This window comes from Mus caroli, chromosome 17, assembly GCF_900094665.2.
Source record: "Mus caroli chromosome 17, CAROLI_EIJ_v1.1, whole genome shotgun sequence".
NCBI lineage: Eukaryota > Metazoa > Chordata > Mammalia > Rodentia > Muridae > Mus > Mus caroli.
Window position 1 is genome coordinate 37,850,186 of NC_034586.1, and position 10,850 is coordinate 37,861,035.

At 38.8% G+C, this 10,850-nt stretch overlaps 1 protein-coding gene across 1 annotated transcript in view; it reads right to left on the bottom strand.

The window, feature by feature from the left end:
• The window catches only part of Glyatl3 (glycine-N-acyltransferase like 3), a 10,166-nt gene extending 1,965 nt beyond the window's left edge, over positions 1 to 8,201 (bottom strand). Inside the window, exons 1-4 of the mRNA XM_021185697.1 lie at positions 8,124 to 8,201; positions 7,114 to 7,221; positions 5,497 to 5,623; positions 4,476 to 4,608 (exon numbers count right to left, since the gene is read on the bottom strand). Of these exons, the coding sequence (XP_021041356.1) occupies positions 4,476 to 4,608; positions 5,497 to 5,623; positions 7,114 to 7,221; positions 8,124 to 8,201 (446 nt within the window). The remainder of the gene's footprint in view (positions 1 to 4,475; positions 4,609 to 5,496; positions 5,624 to 7,113; positions 7,222 to 8,123) is intronic.
• Between the last annotated feature and the right edge of the window lie 2,649 nt (positions 8,202 to 10,850).

Genomic DNA, 10,850 nt, shown 5'->3' on the forward strand with positions numbered 1-10,850 from the left:
AACTTTATATGCCCCAATATAGGAGAATGCCAGGGCCAAAAGAATGGGAATGGGTGGGTAGGGAAGTGGGGGGCGGTATGGGGGACTTTTGGGATAGCATTGGAAATGTAATTGAGGAAAATATGTAATAAAAAATATTAAAAATTAAAAAAAAAAGAAGGAAGCTGACCTGAATTCCTCCCAAAGGAGGCAAATAGCTAGCTGTTGCCAATCAAGTGCCCCACTTGCTATCACCTGAATGGTGGAGTGTTGGAGTCCTTTGATTTTTGAGTGCTGTCAGATTCTTGAATCATGCCTTGCACAAACAAGCTAAGATACAGTTAACATACACATACATGCTTACATTATTATTATTATTATTATTATTATATTAGTTAGAGTTGTCCTTAAAAGACCTTCATGAAATCTTAGGCACTGCAAACCTTTGAGCTCTAATATTTTGGTATTAAATGATATTCTAGCATTCAGGATCCTTATTCCCTTGCATAGCCAAGGCTAACAAATGAATACAAGTCAATATGCATACGAACATTCTCTGGAAGAATTGACTTTGCCAGACTTTCCCCTGGGCTACTCTTTGCAATGGCCAGTCTTTTATCCAGGAGGGAAGGGAGAAACTGTTTTAGGGTTTTTCAATTCACCTTTGAAATACTTCAAGGAAAGGGCAGAGGACATGGAACACAAATATTACTACAAACAGAAACATAGCCAAGGTATGCATTTCAGTGTGCTGCACATTTGTACCAGAAGGACCGAGTATGAATAGAGTTTACAACTTGAGTATGGCTTTGGGGTTAAAGAAAAAGAAAAGTCTATGAGAATAAACTAGAATAAGTCCTATGGCCTTCTCATGCGCAGGGATATTTTAAATAAGATACAGAAATATGAGAGAAAAATGTAAAAATAGGATTACATCGAAATAAAAGCTTCCAGAAGAGGCAGCTATTCTAGGTATTGTGCCACTAATACAGGGTGAAAAAGCTATGTACAGAAAAAATAATCATAAAGGAAAACCCTGCTGAATGGGTAAAAGCACTTGCAAGTTATACTTGTCTATAATCTACCCTGGTGTCTAATATCCAGGCCAGAAGGAATGAAAGAAACCCAATGGGGATAAAACTAAATAATCCAACTTAGAAATGAATAATAGGCCTACAGAGACTGTTTTCAAAATAAGGTATACACGGCCAAGAGATAGATGTAAAAGAAAACTGTGAATCAAACACACAATGAGACTTCACCTCACAGGAGTCAGAATGATTCTTTTTGTTTGTTTGTTTGTTTGCTTGTTTTTTGTTTTTTGCTTTTCGAGACAGGGTTTCTCCATAGCCCTGGCTGTCCTGGAATTCACTCTGTAGACCAGGCTGGCCTCGAACTCAGAAATCCTCCTTCCTCTGCCTCCAGAGTGCCACGCCCGGTTAGAATGATTCTTATCCAAAAGTCAAAATGGGAAAAGGAGTCATGCTGATGGGAAAAGGAAACCTTTATTCAGCACTGTGAGCAAGGTAAATTAGTGTGGCTTCCGGGGAAAACAGGAGAGAAAGTCTTCCAAAAATGACATCTATAATATGATCAAGCAATCCTATTACTAAGGGTATACCTAAAATAATAAAACCAGTGTGCAGTAGAAGCGTCTGAAGACTCTGTTGACCACAGCACGCTTCACAATAAGCAAGACACAGATTCATGTTAAGTGTTTATGAACAATGTGACATATACACAACAAAATAGTGTTTATCTTTAAAAAGAAGATTGAATCTTATCATCTGTAAAATATGGATGGGAGTGTTACTATATTAATCAAAATAAGTTAAGTACAGGAAGACAAAAAGTACCCCACACAATCTCACTTACATGAAAATCTAAAATCATAATCTCTAGGAAGCAGAGATTGGAACAGTGACTAGCAGAGGTTAGAGAAGCTAGAGGGAGACAGATTTTTCTTTTAAGAATCTTTGGGGGCTGGAGAGATGGCTCAGAGGTTAAGAGCACTGACTGCTCTTCCGAAGGTCCTGAGTTCAATTCCCGGCAACCACATGATGGCTCACAACCATCCGTAGTGAGATCTGGCGCCCTCTTCTGGAGTGTCTGAAGACAGCTACAGTGTACTTACATATAATAAATAAATAAATCTTTAAGCAAACAAACAAAAAACAAAAACAAAAACAAACAAACAAAAAGAATCTTTGTCATGGAGGCACATGCCTTTAGTCTCAGAAGTCTGGAAGCAGAGGCAGGTATATTTCTGCCTTTGAGGTCAGTATGATCTACAGAGTGAGTTTCAAGTCAGCCAGGGCTACACACCGAAACCCTGTGTGCAACTACCACCACCGGAAACAAACAAACATACAAATAAACAACAAAAAAGCAAAAACCCCAAATCCAGAACCAAACCAACAAAGACCTCTCTGCCCTTTTGACACGTATCTCAAAGCTAGGATTATGGATGACCTGTGTACTGTTCTGTTTCAATTAACTGAATGGTGTGTAGCGTTCCTAGGGTAGTTTTCTGGGTGTATGTGAAAGAGTACCTCTGTGCTGGGGGAGAGTTTTTCCTTTCAATGTTTGTGTGCACGCAAGGTTTCCATATCATGAAAACATAAAACAAACTCCTAGTAATTTCCTCTGACTTCCTGTGACTTTAAAGCTAGTCTATGCTAACCAGTTCCTTCAACACCTACCTTAGGGAGCAGAGAAACTAACATGCACAGAGGCAGGCAGTTTGTAACTGATCTTGTTCCATTCTTTTATAAAAGAAAGAAAGAAAGAAAGAAAGAAAGAAAGAAAGAAAGAAAGAAAGAAAGAAAGAAAGAAAAAAGATACTATACCCAAATTCTTTAATTAATTAATATTTTACAAAACTGTGTGTGCATGTGTGTACATATATATGCATACATATGCATATATGTGTATATATGTATGTGTATGTTTGCTATGGTTTGTATATGCTTGGCCCGGGGAGTGGCACTATTAGGAGGTATAGCCTTGTTGGAATAGGTGTGTCACTGTGGTGTGGGCCTTAAGACCCTTGTCCTAGCTGCCTGGAAGCCAGTCTCCTAGCTGCCTTTGGATCAACAGGTGGAACTCTTAGCTCTTATATCCCCATGTTGGCCTGAACACTGCCATACTCCCACCTTGATGATAATGGGCTGAACCTCTGAACCTGTAAGTCAGCCTCAGTTAAATGTTGTTCTTTATACTAAAACTATATATATATGCGTATGTTTACATGCATATGCATACATATATACATGTGTATGCATACACATGTATTACATTGGTATATATATTGGTGTATATATAGGTATATAGGTGTATACACACACACCCTATATATATGTGTGTGTGTATATATATAGTTTTTTTCAAGACAGGATTTCTCTGTATAGCTCTGGCTGTCCTAGAATTCCGCTGTAGACCAGATTATCCTCCAACTCAGAGAGATCTGCCTGACTCCGTCTCCTGAGTGGGATTTAAGGTATGCATCACCACAGCTAGGCTCAAACTTAAGTATTCGTGCTAGCATCAAAGGCACTTTACCTGAATGACTTGTCTCTCTAGCTCCTAAACCCTAATGTTTGAGCAGAAATGAGGTCCAGGAAGAAGAAACCGAAGGGAAGATAGTAATGACAGAGGAAGGCCTCAAACAAGAGAGAAGAAGCAATGGAGACACACACTGTCATGTGTTTTCAAGGACTGCCTTCTCATGCTGTACTCTTTGTGATCAGTTGCTGGCCTCAGAACTCAGTTGTGTTTTATTTCAACTCTGATAAAAATAGAATAATAGCTGGGTGGTTGTGGCACATGCCTTTAATCTAAGCACTCGTGAGGCAGAAGCAGGTGAATCTGTGAGTTCAAGTCCAGCCTAGTCTACAGAGCAAGCTCCAGGATAGCCATGGCTACACAAATATAATCTGTCTTGAAAAACCAATGTAAATAGAATAGAATAGAATACAATATAATACAACACAATACAATACAAAAATGATCGTTCTACTTTAGAAGCCCATGGAAGGAAAGGAAGAGGGATATATTTCAGATATTTAGTCCCTTGTACTTGAAAGCTCAACATAAATCTGGAATATACCTCTAGCTTTAACAACAGAGACTCAAGAACTTTGGACTCCAGTCCACAGAGATTTTTTAGAATTCATTTTTGAAGGAGTAAATCAAGAAATGATTTCTGTATAAATACTCTGTTTATTACAAAGTGAAGTTTTCATGATCTCAGTCACTATAGACAAAGACACTGATTTGATTTTCAGAGAAATTACAAATCATGAAGCACAGGAAAGAGGAAGAATACATAAACACAAAGAACACACTGAAAACACACACACACACACACACACCCTCAGCTCAGTGCCTCAGTCCAAAAAGCTTAACTAGTCTTTAACAATAACAGGTACATTAGTATTGTTGTCTGGACTTGTAACAATAAACCCAGCCCCCAAAGTAAAACTTGGCTTACATACAGGAAACTGTGGTCTGGCACAGATGAAACAGGAGAAAAATGGACAGCCTTGAAGGAAGTCAACTTTATATCCAAATCTAACAGCCTTGCTTTGGCAGCAGCTTTGGAAGCAGCATATAATTCACTTTGCAACCCTGGATAGCAATAGACACAAAAATGACAATCATGGTATTTGATGAAAATATATTTATTTTAGCATTTATATGCCAAATATCAATTCTGCCGGTTTACTACTCTGTCATGTCTTAACCAGAATATAGTTAACTATGTATGTATTACTTTAGGTGTTGCCTACCTCACCTACACATATAAATATATAATATAATATGGTAAGGTGTGATGTTTAGATTCAGCTTGAGAACCTAACATCAGTTGGGAAGAGAATCTCAGTAAGGATTGCCTTATGTGGGTTTTGGCCTGTATTCAAGTCCTTGTGGTATTGTCTTACATTAATGGATGTGGGGAGAACCAGGCCACAGTGGGTGGCACCATGCAACAGGCATGGGGCCTGAACTGTTTAAGAGTAGAGAAATCAACCTGATTATAAAAGCAACTAAGCAATGAGCATGTGTGTATGTGTGTACACACTCATTTCTCTGCTCTTAACTATGGCTGTGATGTTGGAAGTTCCTGCCTTGACTTTGCCCTAATGATGGATGATGACCAGGAGTTATTAGCAGAAATAAACTCCTTTCTTCCATAAATTGCTTTTTGTCATGGTATTTTATCACCCAAATAAATGAGATTAGGGCACAAGGCCCCAGTTTTTCTTCCATTTCCACAATAGCCATTATGGTATCCCCGGTGTAGCTTGTTGCTAGCGAAATCTCAACTCCACACATTTCTCACAGCTATACTACATTATTTACACACTTTCACTTCATATTTACTCAATGGTGTTCTAGGAATTACTCCCCCCCATGCAGTCTCCATGAAATGTTTTTTCTATACCTCTCCCAGTATACAGGATAAAAAAGGAATAAATTATGAGTATATCATGTATGTCTTGAACTTGATCTTACCTTGTATTTGAAAAACTTGGTCCCAGTTAATAACATCACATTCTTCCAATAGCTGTTGGTAAGCTCTGATATCTTTGTAGAATACAGCATATGCATTAGTGTAATGGTCAAGGTTATCTGTCTCAGCCTAGGGCAGAAGACATAGTCATGAATACAACACCAAAGCATATCTTCTGGTTAATCCATGTCTTAGAATGATTAGTTATCATTACTGTCTAGCTAATTTTCTATTTCCCAAATTAGCTACCTGGAAACAGAAAACAAAGAATGAGACTAATAAACTACCCTGAGAAAAATAAAAATGTTGTGATTATTTTTCCTTGATTTTTTTTTCTTCTAAAACTAAGAAAGTTATTTCAAGTTTCGAGGATTTAATTTATATAAATAAAAATTGTAGTGGCCTGCAAGTTCAGTCTGAGCTGAAAGGTTGTTGAGAGTCTGAGGCAGGAGAATTGCTTGATTATAAGAGGCCAGGTGGGGAATATTAAGACTCCATCTCAAAGCAAAACAACAATAACAAAAGAAGAATAGGATGTTTGCTGGAAATGTAGCTCAGAAGCAAAGCAGGTAGCTAGCATAGGCCAGACTCTAGTTCTTGTAGTTTGCTTACTGTTTCTGTAATAAAACATTCTGACCAAAAAGTGACTTGAGGTGGGGTGTTTGGCCTATACTTCCTAGTCACAATCCATTACTGACGGAAGTCAGGCAGCACCTGAAGAAGATATGAAGGAATGTGTTTGCCTGGCTCGAGTTCAGCTGGTTGTAGTCTATAGTCAGAGTATCCCATTTTGAAGCTTGGGCCTTCCCATACCAATCATCACAGACATGGTAATAGACTGAGCAGGGTCTCAGTTAATACTGCCTCAGGTGATTCTAGAACACATCAAGTTAACAGCTAAAGCTAATTAGGAAACATTGCTATAACCCCTAGTGACACACACACACACACACACACACACACACACACACACAAATACAAACAGAAAAGGTAAAATTCAGTGAGAACAATAAAAGAATGATGGCTCTCAGTCTTCCTAATATGGAGAGTGACTCATCTTTGATCACTTGAGGTTCACTTTGGCTTCACAGGCATGATGAGACCTCATTCTACTGACTTCTTTACATTGTCTCAATAGTTGTTCAAATACCCAAATTCATCAGTCATAAGAAATCCTTATTCAGTGAAGGAGCTAGTATATGCATATTGCATGCTTCATCTTCTAGAGACTATAAGGAAGTAAGGGCACACTTGCATGCTAGCAGTCTTCCATGTCTGAGTCTACAAAGCAATCAATAACGATCTAGCGATGAAATGCATATTTGTTATTATAATGGTCATACTATTCCCTTTATCTTTCCAGGTGGTGCTAAATTTACTTTTAGCTTTTAAATCGTTATAAAACAATGTATTTTATGAACATTGGTGTTCTTCCTCCATGGAGGTCTGTGTGAGGGTGTCAGATCTCCTGGAACAGGAATTACAGACAGTTGTGAACTGCCATGTGGGTGTTGGGGATTGAACCCGGGTACTCTGGAAGAGCAGGCAGTGCTCTTTAGCATTGAGCTATCTTTCTAGCCCTACTTTTTACTTTTCTTATTTGCCTTTCAGCACTGTACCTCTCTCTCTCGCCGGGTGATGATAACTTTGAAGTTTGGCCATGAATCCAATACCACTTCCTTTTGAAAGGGATTTCCACGATTTATGTTCATCACTGCTCCATAAACCTGAGCCGGAGAACCAGAGAGAAGACAGTTATACCACTTGCCATTCCAGATGCATGCCATCTTCCAGCTGTACTCAAAATCACTGTCCTGAGAGAGGAAGTATAGATACAGTCTTTCACACACGTAGACAGTATGGATTTCTTTAGCACTGCATTTTAAAGATGCTCATCGAACTGATTGTCACTAAAGTGCTGATATCCTATAATCCTAAAGAAGCTGAGAGAATATGTGGTAAGTACCAATTAATATGAGGGTAATATGGGAAGCTGTTTTGTAGCTTTCTCATCTTTTCCCTTCACTAAGAAAAATGTCTGTCTTAAAACCATGCACACACAGAACTGGTCAAAGTTGTAACAGGATTCTTGAGCTAATGTTCATAGCTGCTTCTTGTTCTTGTTCTTCTTGTTGATCATCTTCTTCCTCTCCTCATCCTCCTCTTTCTTCTTCCTCTCCTTCATCATCACCAAACAGAAAACAACCTTTCTGTCAACTCAAAGGCAACTTCACTTCTCACAGCAGCCCTATTTTTACATTTCTTACAATTTTTGATTTATGGCATCGTTCACACTGGCATGGAGTACTCAGAAGGTACCCTTGGGTTTTTGATTGATGGCTTGAGTGGTGAAGAGGTAACAAACCTACATCTACACCTCAGTCTTCAAGCATATTCTCCATCAAGGCCAAAACATTCACAGTCTTCTACCATTTAAAACACTTTGCCTCGGAAATAACATAATCTACAATTTCCCTAAAGAGTCCTCTAGAGAAACAGAAGGATGATGGGAGCAGACTGGGAAACCAACATGTTTTCATCAAAGAAGAGCAGGAACAACCACAAGTCTGACATTATCAATCGATTAACTCAACAAAAAAACTTAGTAGAATTATCAGGCTTAGACTACCTTGAGTGATTCAGGAAAGTGACTCTTCAACATATTCTCCAGTATGAATAATTTGGTGGAGCACTTTAGCACCAGCATTGTCTCCACAGTTATATACCTCTGCACCTAATGAGGAAATTGAAGATAGACATTTAACTTTTGCTTATTAACACTGCCTATTAAGATATCTACTGGGAATATGCTTGTGGTGATGTTTTCTTTGGGTATAACACTGATGCTTCCTTTGAAGAGGAATAAAAGCAGAAGATAGGAGGCTGCAGGATAAGTAAACCTGCAACTATATGGAAGTGGGGATCACTAGACACAACCCTTTAGAGTGGGCTACAGATCCACTGCATTCTTATCATTTCCAGCAGGGAACTTGCAAGAGTTCGGATATCACATTTATGTATGTTCTCTTTCAGTTAGTTTCCCTCAAATAGCTTGTTGGTAGCAAGATGGAAGGGTCTGGCTGGTTTATTGTTTTTCTTTAGGTCGCCTGCTATGTAAGTTCCATGTTATAGAAGAGAACTGTAGACATCTATGGACCAATGAAGAATGAGAATAGAGAAATAACTGGGTTGTACACTTTAAACTCAAATAAAAACCCAAACTCCTTCAGAGACAGTGGTCTCTCTAGCTCTGCAAGGCCCTTCCTCTACTGAAGGAACTGTCATGCTTGGCAATGAACTTTACCTTTGGTTTGTTCTGCACTCGTCCCTGTCCCATAATTGAAGGATAGAATGAAACCACCTGCTACCTATACCATTCCCTAAAAACAGGCAAAATATAAATGCTGAGGTTTTATCTTTTACTGTCTATTGTCATGCTAAGCATGGCCCACAAGACCTAAAGTCTGCACTTAGCCCTTGGGATCTTGCCCCCAAGTTAATTCTGGTTGGTGAATAAAGATGCTGACAGCCAATAGCTTGCAGAAGAGACTTAGATGGGGTTGAGATTCCCTGGGCTTGTGAGAAAGAACACCACAAGGAAAGAGTAAAAAGCAATCATGGAAACAGAACATACAGGAGGGAGGAGAGTAGCCATATGCTAATGGCCAAGAGAACATGGCCCAGAGGGCTGCCAAACTGGGTTAAGAGCAGCCCAGATGGAACATAGTAAATAGTAGGTAATGACTTGGGGTTATAGAAAGTAGATTCTAAGAACATGGAGGGAAAGGCAGATGCCCAGTTATTGGCTGCTTAAGGCTATTTAAAATTATTAAGGCTGTGTTTTTCATCCAGGATCATAAATGGTCTAAGGCCAGGAAGAAACCGAGCACTGGAATTTTTAATATTTTTACTATATATATGTAGAATAATTAAGTTGAAATTAAAGTTCAGACAAATGTGAAGTAAGATAAAAATAAAAATAAATAGAGCTAAGATAAAGGTTGGTTTACAAACATAAAATATGGTCTTACAGAGATAATCTGTTTTATTCCTAGATTCAGAATGTTATGACCACCTGCCTTCTAATTAGGATTCATTTGTAACCCACAAATCAACACTCGCAATGTGGTAGCAGTTATCTGTGGATGTGCAAAAAGCAATAAAAACCTATTTCCTGACACACATTTCCAGTTAATATTCAAGTGAACCTTATTGTTCTATTTCACATCTTATAATGCAAGCAACGGTCACCATTTCGTGCTTTTACTTACTTAACTAAAAAAGACTTTGGTGCTTTTTGTTGGCATTTTTGATGTTTCAAATGTGATGATAAACAATGAATAGTAGAGTGCCTGGCCCTATAAGGCACACCTCTATATCACCCTCTCCAAGACTTGGTGGATATCATAGGAGAGTGGGCAGGAAGAAAGAACCAGCTGATGGGAGATAGGAAGCAAACAATGCGGTTTTCTGTACAAGATTGGGCCTGTCAGCATTTCATCATGGATGGGAGTGAGAGGCTCCATATTTGCCTGATAGATGGTTGGCAATTAACAGTTGGTAAGGGAGGGTGTGCCATTTTCTTCAGTAGTGTAGCTATGATCAGAGGCAAGGAACTCTAATTGAATGCAGTAGCCATACACAATCAGAAAACAGGAAAGTAGGAGCTGGACTTAAGGGTTCCAGTAGGAGAAGAAGGGGGATGACAGAGAGGAATTGCAGACCCAGCAGACAAAATACAGTTCACGACAAAATAAATGAAACTGTCTAGCAATTAAAAAAAATTAAAAAGGCTCATAGGCATAATCCATAAGCATTGCTTTCATATTCCCTTGGTGTAAAAAGGCTGTGATCTCTTGGAGGAAAAACATTCTGTAAGCATTGTTCATGCATGTGTTTCAGTGTTGTTGATCAGTTCATGAGAGCCAATGACTAATACTGAATAAACAAGAACACACCAAGTGACATTATGTAGTACTGTGAATGAAAACAAGTCTCCTAGGAACCTACCTCACTACCAACTAAATCCATATTCCATATGACTTTACAGATTGAGACTCCTCATGAGAAATGAGAAGCTGAGAGTTCACATTTGACACTAAACTTTACCTGATTAGGTACTGCTTCAGTTGTCTATAAAATCACCCCATGCTCTTTTCCTGTCCGTTGCTTGCTTTTGCATGTCTGCCATCTCTACACTACAGTCCAGTGCTCTATCATCAAAGCTTCCCTCCATCAGGTATCAGTCTACCTTCTAGGCTAAGCTCTTGGAACTGACAAGTCAGTCAGGGAAACCAATTAAAAGCAGATACTTCCCAGGGTCTTAAACACATAATACTAATTTTAACACACAAGA